General features: G+C 43.0%; 2 protein-coding genes across 2 annotated transcripts in view; one reads left to right on the top strand and one right to left on the bottom strand.

Moving 5' to 3' along the window:
* Positions 1–474: 474 nt before the first annotated feature.
* Positions 475–13,385, top strand: LOC137346231 (E3 ubiquitin-protein ligase TRIM39-like). Its single transcript, XM_068009664.1, has 6 exons — positions 475–936; positions 1,194–1,289; positions 6,824–7,054; positions 8,783–8,805; positions 9,585–9,700; positions 11,575–13,385. The coding sequence occupies exons 1-6, from the start codon at positions 523–525 to the stop codon at positions 12,099–12,101; spliced, it is 1,407 nt and encodes a 468-aa protein (XP_067865765.1). The 5' UTR covers positions 475–522; the 3' UTR covers positions 12,102–13,385.
* Positions 13,386–14,844: 1,459 nt separating this feature from the next.
* LOC137346230 (E3 ubiquitin-protein ligase TRIM39-like) overlaps positions 14,845–24,011 on the bottom strand; it is a 33,497-nt gene continuing 24,330 nt past the window's right edge. The window contains exon 6 of the mRNA XM_068009663.1: positions 14,845–20,669. Within this exon, the coding sequence (XP_067865764.1) occupies positions 20,137–20,669 (533 nt within the window). The 3' untranslated portion in view covers positions 14,845–20,136. The remainder of the gene's footprint in view (positions 20,670–24,011) is intronic.

Below are 24,011 nucleotides of genomic sequence, written 5' to 3'. Positions count from 1 at the left end.
TCTCTGGATTGGTGTCATTCGGAGTGCTAATGTTTATTCAATTGATATGAAGACTTCCAGTATTCCAGTATCTCTGATCTTCATCCCGGATTCACACTCTGCTGGCCATGGTTATGTGTTGAAGCAGCAAAGGTGGGTGACTCGAGAGCGGTGGATAAAACACCGACCTCAAACCCCATGGAATGGAGATTTGATGTAGAGTGAGATTTGCAGCAATTCATCCTTCAGTCTTGCTCCGGATGGTGGCTGTGCAGATAAAGTCTTACAACTGGGAAACATTCCAGAATTATTATTTTTTTTTGGGGGGGGGGGGGAGGTGGAGGTTGTCGCAGAATCATGATCAATAGTTTGTCCTACAAAATGACATTTGGTACTTTTAGGCAGTAGGGAGGCGTTAACTGGCTGAACCAACCAAAAAATCCCGAGGGCGCTGTCCCTTAAAAAAAACAAGTTCAGTAAAGCTCCTCCCCCATATACTTCCTGGTTTAATGAAAGTAAAAGAATCCGCTGCTGTTGAAAAAAATGGCGTCGTTAAAAGTATTAGAAAGTCTGAGAGATGAAGCGATCTGCTCAATCTGTTTGGACTTTTACCAGGATCCGGTGACCATAGACTGTGGTCACAATTTCTGCCGAGCCTGTATTTTACAGCATTGGGCAGCGGTGCAAGGGAAGGTGACCTGCCCACAGTGTAGGAGAGAGTTCACCAAGAGGAATGTCAGACCCAACTGCTTCGTTTCCAACATTGTGGAGAGTGTCAGGAAACTGAGCCCGGCTCAGAAACAGGCTGAGACGGATTTGCACTGTGAGGAGCACGACGAGAAGCTGAAACTCTTCTGCAGCGATGATCAGAGAGCGATCTGTGTGGTGTGTTCAATGTCCCGTGAGCACAAGGACCATGCAGTCAGTCCGATAAAGGAAGCTGCTGAACTCTATAAGGTACAGCCTTTCTTTGCGTTAGTTACGTTTCGGTCTCATTGACATCAAACAAGGATCTTCCCCTCCCCTCGCCTGTCAGCACTCCGAAGGGACCCTTCCCTCTGCGACACCCTGGTCCACCTCTCGTCACCCAGTTCCTGATCATTTTTATTGTCATTGCCACTGAGAATGAACTCCTCAATCACGGGGAACCGATTATTCCTATCAGTCTATCGAAAACGCTTGGTGATTTCCTTTTTAAAACATCTCTGTTCCAGGGAATGCTGCAAAAATCATTGGATTCGCTGCAGAAACAAATGGAAGAGATTTGCAAAAGTCAGAAGGAAGAAGAAGCAGATAGAAACACGCTGAAGGTAAGCGGCTTCAAAGTCCTGCACTGAAACAAAACCAAATACAAAATGGAACAGGACAGATAGCACATTCCTTCCACAGCACAATGTTGCAATGCCACGAATATGATTGCTGACTCATCATGAGGACGTGGGGACTTTTTTTGTCAGAGTGATTTGGGATTTAGACCATCACTCAGCACGTCTAGAGATGGGAACAGTTTCCTGATCGGTCGCGCAGAAACCAGATAGGATCTGTGTGTTCATAATGATATGAGTGGATTTCAGCAGCTTCCCTTTTTCATTTAGTCTGCAGCAGACTTTGTGGACAGAGCTATTTGATGAATTTTAATTATGTTTAGGAATGTTCTCAGAATCAACGTCAGCTGGGAATTCAATAGGGGCTTTCTGCAATTCTGTCTAGAGGTAATGAAGGTAGATACATTTTTTTTAGAAATGTTGGTCAGCCTGGAATACATCTATCTATTAATATATACAAATGGTATAGATACTTGCAATTCCTGCCAACTATATATTTTTTATATTCCTATGACCATATTCACAATAAGCATTCACTATATAAACTTTATACAATACAATCATTGAATGGTCCAGCACAGACTCACTGAGCTTCAGCCAGCCCTTTTTAAGAGCTGTCAAATTAGTCCTGCTGCCTGTTCTTTTGCCACAACTCAGCAACATTTTCCTCTTCACATAGGTATCCAATTCCCTTTTGAAAGTTATTGTTGATTCTGGTTCCACAACCATTTCAGGCCGGGTGTTCCAGATCACAGCAGCTTGCTGCACAATGCTGACACTCCCAGTACGGCCCTGAGGGGGTGCTGCACTGTCGGAGTGCCGTCTTTCGAATGAGGTGTTGTGGGCGGCACAGTGGCGCAGTGGTTAGCACCGCAGCCTCACAGCTCCAGGGACCCGGGTTCGATTCCGGATACTGCCTGTGTGGAGTTAGCAAGTTCTCCCTGTGTCTGCGTGGGTTTTCTCCGGGTGCTCCGGTTTCCTCCCACAAGCCAAAAGACTTGCAGGTTGATAGGTAAATTGGCGATTACAAATTGTCACTAGTATAGGTAGGTGGGAGGGAAATATAGGGACAGGTGGGGATGTGTGGTAGGAATATGGGATTAGTGCAGGATTAGTATAAATGGGTGGTTGATGTTCGGCACAGACTCGGTGGGCCGAAAGGCCTGTTTCAGTGCTGTATCTCTAATCTAAAAAACCGAGGCCCAGTCTGCCCTCTCAGGTGGATGTAAAAGATTCCACAGCGCTATTCTGAGGAAGAGTAGTGTGTTATGCCCAGTGTGCTGACCAATATTTATTCCTTAATCAGCACCCCAAACAATCAGATGATCTGGTTATTATCACATTGCTGCTTGTGGGAGCTTGCTGTGCGCAAATTGGCTGCCGCCTTTCCTACATTACAACAGTGACTAGATTTCAAAAAGTACTTCGTTGGCTGTAAATTGCTTTGGGACATCCCGTGGTCGTGAAAGGCGCTATATAAATGTAAATCTTTCTTTTTCTCAGATCGCTCTGGTTCTTTTGCCAATTGGCTTAAATCTGTGCCCTGTGGGTACCGGCCTGTGTGCCACTGGAAATGGTTTTCCTTTATTTAACCCTCTTAAAACCTTTCAAGATTTTGAATGCCTCTATCAAATCTCCTCGAACTTTCTCTGCTCTATGGAGAACAATCCCAGTTTTTCACATTTCTGAAGTCTTTCATTCCTCTTATCATTCAAGAAAATCTCCTCTGCACCTCTTAAGACTCTGACATCCTTCCTAAAGTGTGGTATCCAGAATTGGCCACAATACTTCAACTGCTTTTTGCTGTTTTATAAAGGTTTAGCAGATCTTCCTTGCTTTGGGACTCTATATGTCTATTCATGGATCCTTGTGGTTTCTAACAGTCTTTTCAACTTGACCTGTCACCTTCAAAGACTGTTGTACATATACTCTCTGGCCTCTCTGTGCCTGCGCCCCATTTATAATTGTACCATTTAGTCTATGTTTCCTCTTCTCATTCTTCCTACCAAAATGAATAACTTCACACTTCACACATGGTTAAATTTTATCTGCCATGTGTCTCCCCATTTCAGCTGTCTATGGCTTCATGAAGTCTGTTTATTTCTTTTGTCGAGTTTCATTTCATCTGAAAATTTGAAATGCTGCCCTGTAATCCCAGGTCTAGGTCATTAATATATACTGGTCCCAAAACTGAGCCCGGGAGGACACCACTGCACACTTGCCTCCAGTCTGAAAAATAACTGTTCACGACGACGCTCTGCTGTTTATCCCTCAGTCAATTTTGTATCAACACAGCCACTGCCCCTTTAATCGCATGTGTTTCAATTTGACAAGCAAGTCTATTATGTGGTACTTTATCAAGCATCTTTATAAAGTCCATCCACACAACATTAACCGTGCTACCCTTTTCCATTCTCTCCGTCACCCAATCAAGAACTCAATCAAGTTAGCCAAACAGGATTTGGTTTAAATAATTCTGTGGTGGCTTTCATTTATTAACCCATATTTTTTCAAGTGCCAATTATCCCAGCCTAATATCTCTAATCATTTCCTCACCCTGAGTCAAGCTAATGGGCCTGTAATTGCAGGTTTATTGTTCTCCCCATATTTGAAAGGGGTGCAACATTTCCCATCCTCGACTCCTCTCGTATCACTCCAACATCTGAGAAGAATTGGAAGATTTTGTCCAAAGCATCCACTCTTTCCACCTTTACTTCCTTCCACAACTTCGGCTACATCCCATGCAGACTGGGTGTCTTTTCTACTTTGAACGTTGCCAACCTTTCAAGGACCTTTTAAAATCTATTTTTATACTATCCAATTTCTCTACTGTATCATCCTTTACTGTAACATTGGCACATCCTCTTTAGTGAAAACAGATGCAGAGTATTAATTTAATACTTCAGCAATGCTGTCTGCTTCCATGAGAAGATTTCTTTTTTGTTCCCTCATCAGCCCCACTCTTCCTTTGACTACCCTTTTACTATTTGTATGTGAATAAAAACATTTTGTGTTCTCTTTTATGCTACCCACTGGTTTATTGCCAGGAACTCTCTTTGCCTGTCTTATTTTCTTTTTTTTTCTGTTCTTCCCTGCATTTTATATATTCAGCTTGCTTCTCTACTGAATTATGGAACTGACCATTACCATCAGCTTTTGCTGCTTCATATTAATCCCAGTACCAGGGATCTCTAGCTTTGGATGCCATTCCTTTCCACCTCATGGGTCTGTGTCTGGTCTCTGCACAAACTATCTCCTCTTTGAAGGCCTCCCATTGCCCATTTACTCAGTTAATGTTTTCCCTGCCCATCTTTGATTCTGGGCTGGATCCTTTCTCAACTTACTGAAATTAGCCCTCCTCCACTTGAATATTTTTGCATTTGATTTTTCCTTATCCATTTCTATAACTACTCCAAACTTAATGATATTTTGATCATGGTATTGATACAATCCTCCACTCTATGGACACATTTCAGCACCAGCATTGAAAAGTTTCACCAACCTCTGTGTGAAGGAATTCCTCCATATTTCAGTCCGAAATGGGCTACCTCTTAGTGTAACATATTTCAATGATCCTTTTCGAATGCTTCAAAAAGGGGTTTTTTTGGGTTACATTTTGTGTTCTAACTCATCTTAGTATCAAACTGTGTAACACCATTCTCACTATCACCAACATGATCTGGTGTGCAATTGGGTAATCACTGAGAAATGGAATAGATAGATTCCAGTCCAAGAGCATCTCAGTACCTTGTCCAAATGTCTATTGTTTATGCCTCAATAATGACTGAGTGTTGCCAAGGTATTTAAAGGCCATTTAGGAGTAATATCAGGAAGCAATTTTTCACACAGAGAGCAGTAGAAATCTGCAACTCTTCCCCCTCTGAAGGCTGTCGATGCTGGAGCTCATTTGAAACTCTTATGTCTGCGATCAATAGATTTTTGTTAAGTAACTTGGAATTATATCGCCGTTCCTTACACTGTTGCTGGGTCCAAAATCTGTAACTCCCTTCCGAACAGCACTGTTGGTGTACCTACACCACATAGACTGCAGCGGTTCAAGAAGGCGGCTCACCACCACCTTCTCAAGGGCAATTCAGGATGGGCAACAAATGCCGGCCTAGCCAGCGACGCCCACATCCATGAAAGAATAATTTTAAAAAGTAAAGTTATCGAGGTATGTGTTGCAAAAGCAGTAAAATTGATTTGAGGTACAGATCCGCCATGATCTAATTGAATGGGGAAACAGTCTTGAGGGGCTGAATCTTATGATTCTGTGGATGGATCCCAAATGTCATAGAGGGTCATAGAGTCATATGTGACGGTGCCCTTGCTGGCTGTGAACACTTTCCGTCGAGTCACAATCGAGAGGTGGGATTTTGGCCGATATTTCACCTTAGAAGCTGAAGGCCGCTGAAGCTCTTGCTTTGCCCAGATTTCTATGAGTTCAGTGGGTGTGGGTTCATTCATATCAGCAACAGCAAGAAGTGAAAGCTACAGTCCACCTGACCTGTACGTCTCAATTACTCTTTGGAGAAACCCAACAGCTATTGGTGGAGTTCCACAAGTACTAATAATGATAAAACATAATGTCAACTATAACTAATATCAATTCTTCATTACAAATAAGGATGTGTCCCATTTTCCTGGAATTTTATTTACCAAATCTCCAATGATAAGAAACCAGGGCTGAAGGAATGGATGCAATACCATTGCACAGGTTTCTTTTAGGCAGTCAAACTGTCAAGGTTACTTTGACGATTAATAGTTAACTAATAATGAGATAATCCTTTCCCATCTGATCCAGTGTGGTAATTAGGAGCAGGGGGGAGATGATTTACAAAGCTGATTTTTATAAATGTTCTTTCAGTCTTACTTATTTTAAATTGTACTGTGCAGCTGATCATTGTTGCAATGTACTTTATTCTGTACTGTGTGTAAGTTCAGCTATTAGAACACACTCCTGGCCAGTCTCCCACCGACCAACCTCCCTAACCTTGTGCCCATCCAATACACTGCTTTCCATATCCCAACATGCAAGAAATCATGGTTAACCATCATCCCAGTGCTCATTGACTTACATTGGCTCCAGGTCTGGCAACGCCTTGATCATAACATTTGAATCCTTGTGTTCAAATCTCTCCCTGTCCTCGCACTTCTCTATCTCTGTAGCCTCCTCCAGCACTACAACCCTCTGAGATCTCTGCGCTCTTCCAAGTCTGACCTCTTCCGCATTCCCGAATTCCTTCCCTCCACCATTGGCGGCTGTGCCTTCAGCTGCCGAGGCCCTGTGCTCTGGAATTCCATCCCTACAGTTTTCCACCTCTCTACCACTCTTTCCTCCTTTAAGGTGCTCCTTAAAACTTTCTTCTTTTATTAAGCTTTTGGTCACTTGTGCTAATAACTCATTATATGGCTCGGTGACAAATTTGTATCTGATAATCACAGCTGTGAACCACTTTGGGACATTTTCGTACTTTAAAAGTGCTAAAATGAATGCAAGGTGCCGTTTATTTCAACAGCAACAAGCTGACAGTCTGCAGAAGAACATTGCATCCAAATTCAACGAATTGCACCAATTTCTGCATCAGGAGGAACAGAGCCTGAAAACTAAACTGGAGGAAATGGAGAAGACCTTAATACAGAAAATAGAAGCAAATCTGAATAAAATCTCTGAACAACATGTCTACATTAAACAAACAATGACAGATATGCAGAGGAGACTGACTCTACAAGAGGCTGAATTTCTGCAGGTATTAACTATTGGTACATGACATTAAAAAACCAAAGAGGAGTAAAGTCAAATGTAATATAAACAAAGTTACCCTGTTCCTCCCAAAAGGGCTGGGTTCATAACTGAGTTATAGAATCTTACAGCACATGAGGGGGCCATTTGGCCCATCATCCATGTGCCAGTTCTTTGAAAGGGCTATCCAATTAGTCCCACTCCCTTGCCCTCTCCCCATACCCCTGTGATTATTTCCTTTTCAAGTATTTACTCAGGTTGTTTTGAAAGTTACCACTGAAATTGCTTCCACCACCCTTCAACCTGCATTCCACTTCATAACAGCTGGCTTCCCTCTGATTCTTCTGGCAAATATCTGAAATCCGTGTCCTCTGATAACTGTGACCTGCCAGTGGAAAGAGTGTAAATGAGAAACTCCTGATAAGGAGACCCAATTATTATTTTAGATCCGCCAAACTGTCTTCGGCTGCTTCATCAATGACCTTCCCTCCATCATAGGGTCAGGGTGGGGATGTTTGTTGATGACTGCACAATGTTCAGCACCATTCGCGACTCCTCAGATACCGAAGCAGTCCGTGTAGAAATGCAGCAAGACCTGGACAATATCCAGGCTTGTGCTGATAAGTGGCAAGTTACATTCGCGCCACACAAGTGCCAGGCAATGACCATCTCCAACAAGAGAGAATCTAACCACCTCTTTTTGATGTTCAGTGGCATTACCATCGCTGAAACCCCCACCATCCATATTCCTGGGGGTCACTATTGACAAGAAATTTAGCTGGACCAGCCAGATAAACATTGTGGCTTCAAGGACAGGTCAGAGGCTAGGTATTCAGTGGTGAGTAATTCCAAGTGACTCCCCAAAGCCTGTCCACCATCTACAAGGCACAGGTCAGGAGTGTGATGGAATAATTTCTCCTTAGCAGGATGTGTGCAGCCCCAACAACACTCAGGAAGCTCGGCACTATCCTAACTAAAGCAGCCCTCTTGATTGGCACCCCATCCACCACCTAAACATTCACCCCCTCCACTACTGATGCACAGTGGCAGCAGTGTGTACCATCTACAAGATGCTCTGCCGCAACTCACCTTCTGAACCTGCAACCTCTACCACCTAGAAGGACAAAGGGCAGCAGACACATGCAAACACCACCACCTGCGAGTTCCCCTCCAAGTCACACACCATCCTATATCGTCATTTCATTCACTGTCACTGGCTCAAAATCCTGGAACTCCCGTCCTAACAGCACTGAGGGTGTACCTACCCCACATGGACTGCAGTGGTTCAAGAAGGCAGCTCACCACCACCTTCTCAAGGGCAATAAATGTTGGCCTGGTCAGTGACGTTTGCGTCCTATGAATGAAAATTTTATAAAAAATGTATTAATAACCGTATTTGTCCTGAAAAGAGTTTTAAAACGTGTCAGGTAAGAAAAGCAAAGGTCTTGTCACAAAATTGCGTAATTGTTAAATTTATTAGGCAGCACCTGTCTGTGCTGTGCAATGAAGAAGCGATAGTTGAATTGTGACATTATCGGAGCGGATTCTGTGCTCTGTGAAAAAATGCATGCCACAATCTAATCTGACCCCAATAAGTATTTATTTTTTATTTAGTTATAAATTAAATCTTAGTTTAAAGACAGTAAAGTATAATTGATTGCTGAAGAAAGTTTTTTCTTGCTTTAGACATCTCTTCAGCTCTCTGTGATAAAATTATCCTTCCTTTTTTTTTTAGGGCATTAAATCCATTCTTGACAGGTATGTGATCTTTCTTTCACCATATTCAGATGACGGTTATATTTCTTGATGCCCCCTTCTCCTCCGTGGATAGCTCCATTCATAGTAATACCCTCGCAAATGTATCTGAGAATTGTATTCTGTTCTGGCAATCACAGGCAGGAGCATACCCAAACACTGGAGAATGTGCACCTAAGCATGGTGCCTAGTGTAACAGGGATGAGCTTCAGTGCAGTACTGTGAGAGGGCCACACTGTTGGAGGTGCCGTCTTTTGGATGCAACCATAAACTGAGACCCCATCTGCCTTCTCAGGTGGACCTAAAAAATCTCATGACACTATTTCGAAAAAGAGCATGGGAGTTCTTCCTGGGGTTTTGGGCAATATGTATCCCTCAACCAACATTACTGAAAAAACAGATTATCTGCTCAATATCACATTGCTGTTTCTGGGATACTGACGTACTGAAATTGTGTGTGCCTTGTTCCTAAAACAATGCAAAAGGATTTAATTGGCTGTAAAGTGTTTTGAAATGCCCTGAAGGCATGAAAGGCGCTATGTAAATGCAGGTCTTTCTTTCCTTTTATGTTCACATTTAATAACGTTTTCCCTTATATAAATGTTTCACCCTTTAAGCAGACTGACCATCTGAGACTTTTGTGCAGGCTGTGAACAGCCTTGCAAACCTTTTGAGAAGTAAAATTGGGGTTTTAGTGCCGTTTTGTTTTATCTGCAGGTAATCTTTTGCTTTCAAGTTATTGTTAAATCTGAGTTATATTCTGCATTTTAAACTTTGCCCAGGCCTACAGTGCAATTTAAGAAACCCGCAAGAATTCCTGTTGAGCTCAGCCCTGGTGATTTTAGTGGCCCTCTGCAGTACAGAGCCTGGAAACGAATGCTGAAGTTGATTAATCCAGGTAAAGTTGTCTATTTGGAAGGAGTGGGGAGGGATTATGGTCAAATGCCGTTGAAGTGAACTTGTTTGCCATAAAACTATTTTTTCTTGAACTCAAGTAGTACAAGTTCAGGAAATGCACATAGCGGTGTTTCACAAATATAAAGTTAAAGCTGGATTTTAAAAATCAGGGGTGAGTTGGCCCTGGGTATGCTGCTGTCATTCAGTCCCCATGTCAAAGTCAGACATTCTGTCTATATGTTTTGTAACTTCCCATTATAAATTCATACGTTTTTCACGCATCATCATATTGTAATGACATCCTCCTCTAGGTGATGCTACTGCACCACCCCTTTTGAGGATTCCTTACAATAGTTTACATAGGTTGTTTGCAATTCTGATATGGATATTGGAATTTATAATGAGAACAGTTGAAATGAAGCAAATGTGGTAGTGTTTTTCACACATTAATGGATAATACTAGAAGTACACAGAGATGACAACCTGAAGCAGAGTTTTGATAGCCAGCCCCTTTTGCTGTTTAGCCCCCACACGAGCAGTAAATCCCTAATCCCTTGTGCCCGATCTTTTCCCAAATCCCTTTACTGCCCTTTCCTTCAAGCACTTATCTCACCTGTTCTTAAACGTTAACACGGTCTCTGCTTCAATCGGAGTTCCAATATCATTCTGTTTTATCTCCCAGTAAATTGTTCTTTGACATTTTGGGATAGGTAGCGTGACTAAGGAACTCGAGCTGGGATTGTTCTTCTTAGAGCAGAGAAGGTTATATGGAGATCAGATGTTCAAAATCGTGAAGGGTTTTGGTAGAATAATTAATGATCAACTTTTTCCAGTGGCAGACTGGTCAGTAACCAGGCGACACAGATTTAAAGAAATCGCCAAAAGATCCAGAACGGACAATGACGAGACTTTTTTAAATCTGAGAGTTGTTATGATGTGGAATATTTTGCCTGAAAGTGTGGTGGAAGCAGATTCCGTAGTAACTTTCAAAATAGAATTGGATAAATGATTGAAGGGGAGAGAGTTACTGAGCTATGGGAAAGGAGGACCGGAACTAATCACCTAGCTGTTTCAAAGAGCTGAGTAGCACGACAGGGAGAATGGTCACATTCTGACTGTAAAATTCAAAGTTTCTATGATATTCATTAACTCTGGTAATACATCCAAAGGCCTCACAGCCTCCTGTTTAAAAAAAAAATCACCTACACTCAAACCTATTTCTCTTAATTTAATCTCTATCCCTATTTGGATAGATCTATATTCCTTAGTCATGAAAAGTAGCTCGTCACTCTCTCTAGTCTAACCCATATGGTCAACGTCAGTTTACCCCTCTCCTGTAACCTTGAACAAAAACAGAAAATGCTGAACCGCGCAGCATGTCAGCCAGTATGTGTGGAGCCAGAAACAGTGATGGGGCAAAGTTAACCTAACCTGCCTGTTGGGAAATGAACGGTTTGGGTAAAACGAGGCTTTACACCTCACTTAACTTTAAGCTTCATTGAAATCAATGGAAGGTAAAATAGATCGAGGTCTAAAACCAATGCTCCACCCAACTGGACCCCATGGGTTTCTCGCTCGGTGAGACTGTCATCAAGCTGGGAAGTTTTTAAGCACGTATAGAACCAGCAAAAAGCCAACAAGGAAAGAATATAAAAGTATGCAAGAGGCTGGAGGGCTGGAGCAATTGAACAACCAAAGTGTATCACTTCTGGTATCATATAAGTTCCGCCATGTATTTGAAGCTCATGTGTGAGCTGCAGCGATTGATCCTGATTTTCTTCCCGCCCATGTTTGCAGAGAGAACATTAAATCTGCAAAGAATAAACAACTCAAGCAACTTACTTAATGAGTATTCTAATGTTTCCTTTCCTTCAGTTCCAGCTCCTCTGAACCTGGATCCGGATACAGCACATCCCAGACTCATCCTGTCTGATAACCAGACCACTGTGAGATTTGGTCACAGCAAACAGCAGGTCCCTGATAAAGCAGGAAGGTTCACGCACTGGCACAGTGTCCTGGCATGTCAGGGATTCAAAACAGGCAGACATCACTGGGAAGTGGAGGTGGGGAAGAATACCATGTGGGCTGTGGGAGTGGCAAAAAAGTCTGTGCCGAGAAAGAAGGACTTTTCGCCGGATCCTAAAACTGGACTCTGGGTCTTGTGGCGACTGGGGGAGCAGTACACCGCTTTCACCTCACCTCGTACTGCCCTGCCCGTCAGAACCAAGCCCCGGAAGCTGGGAGTCTACCTGGACTATGAAGCAGGGCAGCTGTCACTGTATGATGCTGATGATATGTCTCATCTGTACACTTTCACTGATAAATTCACTGAGAAACTCTATCCGTTCCTCTTAACAGGCTGTCCCATCGATCCTTTGAAATTGATCCCCTTACAGATATAAAACCATTCAATTATCAGAACACCCACAGTTTCTGCAATGTGGAGTCTTATAAACTGCTGTACCGAAGGGGATAAGGAATGTTTCATTATTACCATCTCTGCATTGCCTCTAATGTGAGTTGTTGAAATTCCTCTCCTTTCAAGGATAAGGAACATTTCATTATGCCCTCAGATGCTTTGACCCTAAGCTCTGGAAGTCCATTCTTAAACCCAACCACCCTTTTGCCACATTCTCCTTCTTTAAGACTCTTCTTAAAAGCTAACTCTTTGCGCAATAAACTTTCAGTGGATCTTGGCTTTCTCCATCTTCCTGAACATAAAAAGTGTACCATGTTTAATAATGCAATGACCATTCTTGTTCGAATTAAAGGGTTCAGTTACCTGAAAGTATCACACATCCAATGTAGAGCGTTTAGAACTTAGTAAAGTATCCTCAGTAAATAAAAAAAGTTGCTCATTTTTTATACTCTGATTTAGACAAACAAATCTGAGAACTTGGAAACTTTAATTTACTCTGTTGCTTCTTTGACCTCCCAACTGACTGTTTACAGTAAAAATTTGAATAATAACCTTACCAAAACATTTTTCCTTGGCAATCAAAACATTTGCACATTATTTGTGATGAATGGAATTTATGAACAATGGAAAAATGATTTGATGAAATACAAGTAGGAGAGATGCATAAAAAGACTTACATTGTACCCAGTCCACGGACAGCTATATCAATATTGGGTGAGACAGTGGCGCAGTGGTTAGCACCGCAGCCTCACAATGGCAGGGACCCGGGTTCAATTCTGGCTACTGCCTGTGTGGAGTTTGCAAGTTCTCCCGGTTACCGTGTGGGTTTTCGCCGGGTGCTCCAGTTTCCTCCCACTGCCAAAGACTTGCAGGTGATAGGTAAATTGCCCCGAGTGTAGGTAGGTGGTAGGAAATATGGGATTACTGTAGGGGTTAGTCTAAATGGGTGGTTCTTGGTTGGCACAGATTCGGTGGGTCGAAGGGCCTGTTTCAGTGCTGTATCTTGAAATAAATATTCTGATATTGTGTAATATCTAGTTGGGCTTCTATGAATTCACATTTGTAAATTAAAGCATTTTAATTTGAAGTGTGTCAGTCTGTGGACGCTATGTGTTTTATTTCTGTAATTGCTCTTGTTACTTTGCGTCTCAAAGTTACAAATTCAGTTATCAATAAAAACCATATTTCAACAAGGGGGTGTCCAACCTTTTTGTGTGGGGGCCACATTACAATGTTTGTGCTACATAGAGAAAATGTCAGAAACATAAAGGCATTAAAATTTATCTTACATTGAATCAAAACAAGAACTAATGTGCATTTTTGTGAACAAGCTTCAAATGAGACTAATTTATTCACTTACTTTCTTGTCATTATGTTGAACACTGACTTAGCGACGTATCTGGCATTGTCTTTGCTTGCATTTGTAGTCTGTCTCTGCCTTCACACTTGGTGCAGCGATGTGGAGTATTCTGGATAGATGTCCATGTGTCAGGAGTGATCTCGATCTCTTTCTTTCCACTCTCTGTGTCTATCTCTCTCCTCTCTTTCTCTCCTCCTCCCCCTCACGCACTGTCTGAGTGTCTCTCCCCTCTCTTTGTCTATCACCTCTCTCTGTGTCTCTCCCCCCTTTCCCTCTCTGTATGTCTCTTCCCTCCCTGTCTCACCACTCCCTCTCTTTGTCTCTCCTCCCGCTCTGTCTCTCCCCCCTTTCTGTCTCCCCTCTCTCTGTCTTTCATCCCTCTTTGTCTCTCCTCCCTCTCTATGTCTCTCCCCTCTCTGTCTCTCATCCCTGTCTCTCTCTCCGTCTCTTTCCATTCTCTGTCTCTCCTCTCTTTTTGTCTCTACCCCTCTTTTTTTCCCAAAAATACTTTATTCATAAAAATTTGCAAAAATACATTTCAAAACAGTTCAAATTTCACGTTTCAGAAAGTACAATAGACATCCGTTTTCTTCGATACAGAAATATGAAGTGCTTCACAGCTCTTGCCATTCCATTTTATAAGCAATGTACATTTGCATTACATAGCAAAAACATTTTGGTGTATACAGCCCGAGGGGGTTGTACAGGTTCCAGCCACCTTACACAGTGGCCTTTCCCCATTGAGTCTTTGCGGCAACTGCCCCACACTTCAGTGCATCCCTCAGCGCGTAGTCCTGGACCTTGGAATGTGCTGGTGTCCCTGTCTCACTGTCGTCAGTAACCCCCTCTCACCATCTCCCTCTGCTGGTGCCCCTGTCTCACTGCACTCAGTTGCCCCCCTCTCACCAAAAAGATGATTTGGGATCATAAGCATGGACTCGATGGGCCGAATGGCCTCCTATGGCGTAAATGATCCTCTGATTTTGCTTTTGTAATCTCTGCCCCTATTTATAAAGATAACGCCCTGGGTCCTGTGGGCTTTCTCAATCTGCCCTGCCATCTTTAATGAATTATGCACTTATTCCCCCAGGGAGGTTCCTCTCCTCCTGCACATTATTGCCTCCTAGTTCCTCCCAGTAAATTGAAGTCCTCCACGCTGCACACGCAGTTTGAAGAAGAGACTCAGTTCGCAGTGCTTGCAGCACATTGTTACAGTTGCTGCATAGATCATTATCGAAATTCTGTCCCCACAACCACAAATTCTACAGTCGAGTGTCCCAACATTTGGAGTCATCACAGGTATCAGCAGACCCGAAATGCAATGGGTGCAGCCTCAGCCTGGGACAGCTTATTTTTTGATCAAGACTTTTTTATCCCCCAAAAATATACTTTATTCATAAACATTTGCAAAAATACATTACAAAACAGTTCAAATTTCATATTTCGGAAAGTACAACAGAGATCCGATTTCTTCCATACAGAAACATGAGGTGCCTCACAGCTGCTTCCATTCCATTTTATATGCAATGTATGTTGGCATTATACAGCAAAAAACATTTTAATGCATACAGCCCAAGGGGTTTTCCACAGGTTCCAGACCCTCGGTAAGCTTTGTCGAGAGGACCTTGCACAGTGGCCATTCCCCATTGAACCTTCATAGCGGCTTTCAAAAGGGAAATGGATAATTACCCGAAGAGGAAAAAAAAAATTGCAGGACTACGGGGAAAAGGAGTGGGATTCGGTCAGTTACCCTTGTGGAGAGTTGGCACAGTCATGACGGGCTGAGTGGCCACCTTCTGTGCTATAACCATTCTATGATATATATTTGCAACAACCTGAACAATCTTAAGTGTACTCACTGTTGTAATGTAGGAAATGCAGCAGCCAATTTACGCACAGCAAGCTCCCACAAACAGCAATGTGATTATGACAAGATTTTTCTTTAGTGATTTTGGTTAACGAATAAATAATGGCCAATACAACAATGAGAACTCCCCCTACTGTTCTTTAAAATAGGTCCATGGGATCTTTTACATCTTCACGTGAGGGCAGATGGGACCTCAGTTTAATGTCTCATCTGAAAGACAGAACCTCTGACAGTGCAATGCTCAATCAGTACTGCACTGAGAGCGTCAGCCTGGATTGTGTGCTGTAGTCTCTGGAGCTTTGATACTAACTGATGCCCAGGTTTCCACATTCCTGATAATTAATTAAAGGGGAATTGCATTTCCTTCGCTCATACCCCAAATTGATGCCAGACACATACACCTTTTATGGCCCCTCCTTAAACAAAGCTAACACAACTAAAATGCAGGAAATGCAGTGAATATGTATTTGCTACATGGATGGATGGTGCAGTGTGCATCTGTCTGCTTATGTTTGGCTGTATACATCAGTGCTGTATGCTGGAATAGAGGGCAAAGACATGAGAGAAATAGACTTGCAGGGCTACAGGGATCGAGCTGGGGCCTGGGACTGACAGCATAGCTCCGTGGAAAGCCAGCATGGACTCGATGGGCTGAATGGCCTCCTTCTCTCCATAAATGACTTTATGACTCTGTGACCTATCTGGGCATCTGCAGACTCTGAATCCAGTGTTCCACTCCATGATCAGTCTTGACCAGTTGCAAATTTGTTGGGATACTTAAAATTTCTTTCCGTGACTAATTTACTGTATTTAAAGAAATGCCAATAGTGCAATATGAGTGTAAAATATTAGGGTTAGGCTATTAAAAAATTGAAATTTATTGAAAGTCTAAGCTATACAAATGTTTTAAATGCTCAGAACAAAACCTATTTGCACATGTGGAATTGTGCAATATTTCAGGTCATGTTATGGTTGATTTGTGCCAACACTTGTAAAACTGCAGTGAAAATTTGTAAGATAAGCAAAGAGAAACAGAGAAACATACACAGACACATAATTACACACAGATACACATACAGAAACAGTGAGAGACACACACGCATAAATACATGCACAGAGACACAGACACATGCACAGACAAGCAGATGCATAAATACATGCACAAAGACACATGGGCACAGAGACAGGGAGATAAGCACACAAACACAGGCACATACAGAGCAGGAGAGACATACACACAAACAGACATATACACACAGACAGGCACATAGAGAAACACAAAGGCACACATGCATAAATACATACACAAACAGATACATACGTACAGATATAGACAGACAGTTACATACTCTCACAGAGACAGAAACACACAGATCCATCACAAATACATACAGACACACACACAAACACATGGATACACGCAAATACTTACTTATCCATTAAACTTACAAGTATTTCTGGGCTAGGTGGGATTCGCTGTACTTCAGCACAATATACCACCTGTAGATTGCATTATCAATCTCATACACTGATCCACAAGATAGAATCACAGAATTTGGCCCTTCGTGTCCTCACCGGCTCTCCGAATGAACAACTCACCTAGTGCCATTCCCCTGCCTTCTTCCTGTTACCCTGCATATTCTTCCTTTTCAGATAACAGTCTAATTTCCTTTTGAAAGCCTCGATTGAACCTGCCTCCACCACACTCTTAGGCAGTGCATTCCAGATCCTAACCACTCGCTGTGTGAAAAAGATTTTCCTCATGTCACTTTTGTTTCTTTTGCCAATCCTTTTAAATCTGTCCCCTCTCATTCCCGATCCTTTCACGAGTGGGAACAGTTTTTCCCTATCCACTCTGTCCAGACCCTTCATGATTTTGAATACCTCTATCAAATCTCCTCTCAGCCTTCTCTTCTTCAGGAAAAACATCTCCAGTCTATCTTCATGACTGAAGTTTCTCATCCTTGGATCCAACCTTGTGAATCTTTTCTGGACTCTCTCCAATGCCCTCACGTCTTTCCTCAAGTGCAGCGCTCAGAACTGGACGCAATACTCCAGCTGAGGCTGAACTAGTGTCTTATGCAAGTTTAAAACAACCTCCTTGCTCTTGTACTCTATGCCCCTATTAATAAAGCACAGGATACTGTATGCTTTATTAACCACTCTCTCAACCTGTCCTGCCACCTTCAATAACTTATGCACATGTACACCCAGGTCCCTCTGCACCTGCAATCCTTTTAGAATTGTACCCTTTATATTGTCTCTCCATGTTCTTCTTACCAAAATGAATCACTTCACATTTTTCAGCATTTAACTTCATCTGCCACTTGTGTGCCCATTCCGCCAGCTTGTCTATGTCCTCTTGAAGTTCTACAATATCCTGCACACAATTCCTAGTTTTGTATCATCTGCAAACTTTTAAATTGTGCCCTGTACACCAAGATCTAAATCATTCATAAATATCAGGAAAAGTAAGGGTCCCAACACCGGTCCCTGGGGAACTCCACTACAAACCTTCCTCCAGCCAGAAAAACATCCATTAACCACGACTCTCAGTTTCCTGCCACTCAGCCAATTTCATATTAATGTTGCTACTGTCCCATTTATTCCATGAGCGATAACTTTGCTCACATGTCTGTTGTGTGGCACTGTATCAAATGCCTTTTGAAAGATCATGTACACCACATCAACAGCATTGCCCTCATCAACCTTCTTCAAAAAAAACCTCGAGCAAGTTAAACATGATTTTTCCTTAACTAAACTGCATTTGCCCATGTGACTAATAATTTGATCCTAAGTTATTGTTTCTAGATGTTTCGCCACCACCAAGATTAAACTGACTGGCCTGTAGTTGTTTGGCTATTATTTAGATTTTTTTTTTGAACAAGGGTGTAACATAGGGGACACAGAAACCTGCAGCACATCGAGACTTGGCACTACCCTCCCATACCTCCTATAAATATATTGGGAGACACCAGAGCCTCCTGTTTACATTCTCCATCAGGGCAAATGAAAGGGTCCAGTCTAAAGTTGATTCCTTCAGCTTCCACAAGAAGGTAGGCTTCGTTCTTACATATTAACGTTGTTCTGGATTACTGCTCGCTTCAGGTACTGGGTACCAGGTTTGTCACATAATCTTGACCTGCCTCTGAGCTCCCTTCATCTGGCTAAGCATCGTCATCAGGTCAACCCCAACTAGACCCTGTTTATGCTTTCTCCTCTAATTTTATACCAATTTCTCAGGCTCTTCATCAGATATACAAAAGGCATCTTCTTCCGCTGTGGTGTAAGGACCTACACAGTTCAGCTTGCTTGGTGCTGGTCATAATGGTGCTCATTACTGTAAATTCCATTTCAAACCCCAGCCTCTGAACTCACTGCTTTATCAGTGGATCAACAATATTGAATAACAAAAACCTTTTGACAAAGTGGGTGCTGAAATTTAATTCCAATGGCCTGAAAAGTGTTCTTGCACAATGGATGGCACATTGACAAAAGATGTATGGCAAAACACAGTTTTAAATATGGGACTGCTTTCCAGTCGGGTCCGGTAATTGGTAAAGTATCCCACAGTTCACTGTTGGGCCTCGTCTTGTCTATTATACATATTATCATTCTGGAGCTGGGCTTAGATAACAGAGTTAACATTGAGCAAATTGGAATTTTTGGCCATGTTCAGTAACAGGAATATTTAAAGGCACTAAAATGTCATTTTGTAATGCTTTAATGTTCTGTTACATACCGGTATGGGATGTGGGCCAGTGTGGTTCACAGATCCAATGCCACCTGTTTTATACTATCATCAAAAGCTAAACGGTATTAATTGGTATTAATTGCATCATTTTGTATTATGTACAAATGAACAATTCGACATGATATAACTCGTGGTTAAATTAAATATGACATTATGTGATGAAGTCAGGATGTTAGGAAAAGGCAGAAATGGATTACAAGTGGAACTGAATAGGTTTAATAAGTGCGGACCCAAAATTGGTAAATGTCTTTTAAGATAGGTAAGTGAGCTGCTCGGTGCCTCGGTGTGCAGAATTCGGCAGTACAGTATCACATGGGGTACTGTGAATTCAAAGTGGCAGGAAGGGAGAGGCTTGCAAAGTGCAAGTTCAGTGTCAGCAGCTTCAGCCAAAACTAACAGGGTTCTATTACCCAGACTGTTCAACAACAAAACCACAATGTCACCCTAAGGGGCTTTGCTGAGGTCTTATCTGAATCAGCTGGTTGCCCCCGTGCAGAAATACTTTCAAACATAGCTGAAGGTACAGAGAATGGTGAACCCCAGCCTAATTCAACTGAGCCGTAGAGACAGACTTTGGTGCACTGATTTTAAAATCACTGTGGACAAGTATAAACTTGGAGATCTGATTTCTGTATTTAAAATGATTAAACATTGATAGCATTCAGCTAGGTAGACATCAGCAGAAAGGTAAATAATGATGGATATAACGAGTGCCTGAATCAATATCACCCGTTGTACCTTGTTGCTAAAAGTTCAAATTATCCCATGTCTCTCCTCATACCGGTATGTGACAGACCATGAAAGCATTACAAAACACATTTCAGTGTCCTTTAATATTCCTGTTTCTGTGAAAGTGGCCAAAAGTTCCCATTTTGCTGAATGATGCAGCAAAATACATTAATTTATTAAGAAGTGTTATTATAAATGTGATGAGACACCATTAGAGTAGAATAATAATTAAATATTCTTGATATTTAAGCAGTTTCAGTAAGTCTCCATTACAGATACTGTGGGGTCTGATAATGATTAAATGTTTATTATTGCTGTAAGGGGAGCAGTTTCAGAGACTCTCCTGTACAGTAAATGCTGAAGAAAGGGTATATTTTCTCCGTGAATGTATCAGTGAAAGTGAACACATCTGACAAGTCATCAGCGTCACATATTGATACTTGACCTCCTTCATAATCCAAGTAAACTCCAAGCTTCTGGGGTCTCACATTCAGGTAAAGAGAAGTTGTACATGAGGTCTGGGCTTTATACCTGTCACTCCACAGCTCCACAGCCCAGACCCCATCCTTCGGGCTCAATGCATAAAGTTCCTTCCGCGGCACAGACTCCCTCGCCACGCCCACTCCCCAACCCGTGTTGTCTCCCACATACACCTCCCAGTAATGTGTTCCCGATGTGAATCCCACAGACCCCAAGACACAGCGCCAGTTGCTGAATCTTTCCGGGTTGTCTGGAACCTGGTGCTTCCGGTCAGCGACTGTTACCGTCCTGCAGCTGTCGGATAAAAAGAGCCAGGGATTTGCTGTTTTTGCATCCAGGATCAGGGCAGCGGGAGCTAGAACTGAAACAGAGAAATATTGAGTAGTTAAGGCTTGTGAGGCAAACAATTCAATGGTCATTTCTTCTCTGGAAGTCTCCCCCGCTGTCTCGAATAATGCTGAACAGAAACAGGGATGAACGAGGTCAGGAGAACCAGCCGCAGATATCCCACAGACAGGGATTATATTATGGGGTAGGCATGCTACTTGCTGCTTGGCTGCAAAACCAAGGGTGGGGGACAGTTTTAACTTTTCGCCAGGATGTAAACAGATGAGAGGTGAATTGGGCACGGAATGGGAGGTAATACAGGCGGATATGACAGGTCTGATATTTAGTTCTATTGACGTCTATGTGACACTGCCTGCTCTCAGCTCCCGCCCACGTCCAGTTTCACTCTCATAGATGATTGCTATCTTCTTGTACCTACAGGTAATATACAAGACAGACACCGAGGACAATACAGGAGAGCAAGATTAGACATCATGCAGAGTAGGTGCTGCGCAGAACATCTGAAAAAAAAATCAAATTGCACCATATTCCCCTGAAATGATCACATGACCCAAACATACCTTACAGCCAATGTCCCACCGGCGGGACAGACACACCAGAGCTGACGGCACAGTGGTATACAGTCAGGAGGCAGTGGCACTGAGAGTCCTCAACATTGACTGCAGACCCCAGGAGGTTTCATGTCATCAGGTCAAAGACAGGCAAGGAAAGCTCCTGCTGATTAACAAATACTGCCCACCCTCAGCTGAAGAATCAGTACTTCGCTATGTTGAACACCACTTGCAAGAATCACTGAAGGTAGCATGGGCACAGAATGTACTCTGGTTCGGGGAATTCAATCTCCACCACCAACAGTGGCTCGGCAGCACCACTACTGACCGAGCTCTGAAGGACATACTGACCAGATTGGGCCTGTGGCAGGTGGTCACAGAGCCAACATGAGGGAAAAACCTGCTTGACCTCACCCTCACCAATCTGCCTGGTGCAAATGCACCTGCCCATGACAGTATTGGTAGGCGTGACCACCACACGTCCTTGTGGAGAAGAACTCCCGTCTTCACATTGAGGATACACTCCCTCGTTTTGTGTGGCACTATCTCCCTGTTAAATGAGATAGATTCAGAACAGATCTTGCAGATCAAAACTGAACATCCATGATGCACAATGAGCCATCATCAGCAGCAGAATTGTATTCAACCACAATCTGTAACCTCATAGCCTGGCATGTCCCCCACTCTACCATTACCATTTAAGGCAGGGGACCCACCCTGGTTCAATGAGCAGTGTAGGACAGCATGCCAGAAGCAGCACCAGGCATACTTAAAATTGAGGTGCTAATCTGGTGAAGTTACAAGACAGGACTACATGCACGCTAAACAGCATAAGCAGCAGGTTATAAACAGACCCAAGTGAACCCACAATCAACAGAGCAGATCTAAGCTCTGCAGTCCTGCCACATCCAGTCGTGCATAGCGGTGTACAATTCAACAACTAACAGGAGGAAGAGGCTTCATAAATATTCCCATCCTCAAGGATGAGGGAGCCCAGCACATTAGTGCAAAATACGAGGCTGAATCATTTGCAACCATCTTCAGCCAGAAGTGCCAGGTGGATGATCCATCTTGGCATCTTCCTGAGGTCCCTACAATGGTAGAAGACCATCTTCAGACAATTTGATTCACTCTCCATGATAACAAGAAACAGCTGGAGGCACTGGATATAGCAAAGGCTATGGGACCCGACAACATCCCAGTTGTAGGACTGAGAGCTTGTGCTCCAGAACTAGCTGTGACCCTAGCCAAGCTGTTTCAGTACAAAAATAACACAGGCACCTACCCGACAAAGTGAAAAATTGGTCAGGAATGTCCTGTCCACAAAAAGCAGGACAAATTCAATGCAGCGAATTACCCCATCAGTCTACTGTCAATCATCAACAAACTAATAGAAGGTGTCGTCGACAGTGCTAGCAAGCGGCACTTACTCAGCAATAACCTGCTCACCAATGCTCAGTTTGGGTTGTGCCAGGACCACTCAGCTACAGACCTCTCTACACCTTGGTCCAAACATGGACAAAAGAGCTGAGTAAGAGGTACGAGTGACTGCCCTTGACTCAAGGCAGCATATGACTGAGTATGGCATCAAGGAGTCCTCGCAAAACTGAAGTCAATGGGAATCAGGGGAAAAACTCTCCACTGGTTGGAGTCATACCTAGCACAAAGGAAGATGATTGTGGTTGTTGGAGGCCAATCATCTCAGCCTCAATACACTGCTGCAGGAGTTACTCAAGGTACTGTCCTCGGCCCTACCGCCTTCAGCTGCTTCATCAATGACCCACCCTCCAACACAAGGCCAGAAGTAGGGATGTTTCCTGATGATTGCACAGTATTCAGTACCATTCACAACACCTCAGATACTGAACCAGCCCGTGTCCACATAGCGCAGGACCTGGACAATATTCATGCTTGAGCCGATAAGGGGGCAAGGAACATTCACGTCTCACAAATCGCAGGCAATGATGATCTCCAACAGGAGAGAATCTAACCATCTCCCCTTGACATTCAACAGCATTATCATCCCTGACTCCACCACCATCAACATCCTGGGGGTTCTCATTGACCAGAAACTTAACTGGACCAGCCACGTAGATACCATGGCTACAAAAGCAGGTCAGAGGCTGGGAATTCTACGAGTAACTCACATCCTGACTCCCCAAGCCTGTCCACCATCTACAAGGCACAAGTCAGGAGTGTGATGGAATACTCTCCACTTGCCCGGATGAGTGCAGCTCCAACAACACTCAAGAAGCCCAACACATCCAGGACAATGCAGCCCGCTTGATTGGCACCGCTATTGAAAAAAGGAGGGAAACACAAAGAGGAAATTATCGGTCACTTAGCCAAAGATCTGTCATTGGGAAAATGCTAGAATCCATTATTTAAGAAGTCGTCGCAAGACAGTCAGAAAATCATAATACAATCAGGCAGAGTCAACATGGTTTATGAAAGGGAAATCGTGTTTGACAAATTTATTAGAGTCCTTTGAGGATGTAACAAGCAGGGTGAATAAAGGGGAACCAGTAGATGTCGCGTATTTAGATTTCCAAAAGGCATTTGATAAGGTGCCACATAAAAGGTTATTACACAAGATAAGAGCTCATGGTGTTGGGGGCATGGATAGAGGTTTGGCTAACTAACAGGAAACAAGAGAGTCGGGTGAAATGGGGCATTTTCAGGTTGACAAACTGTAACTAGGGGAGTCCCACAGGGATCAGCGCCTGGGCCTCAGCTATTTATGACATATATTAATGACCTGAATAAAGGAACCGAGTGTATTGTAGCCAAATCTGCTGACAATA

Source organism: Heterodontus francisci, chromosome 29 (genome assembly GCF_036365525.1).
Source record: "Heterodontus francisci isolate sHetFra1 chromosome 29, sHetFra1.hap1, whole genome shotgun sequence".
NCBI lineage: Eukaryota > Metazoa > Chordata > Chondrichthyes > Heterodontiformes > Heterodontidae > Heterodontus > Heterodontus francisci.
The sequence above is the reverse complement of the archived record's forward strand: the minus strand, read 5'-3'. Positions and strand labels throughout refer to the sequence as shown.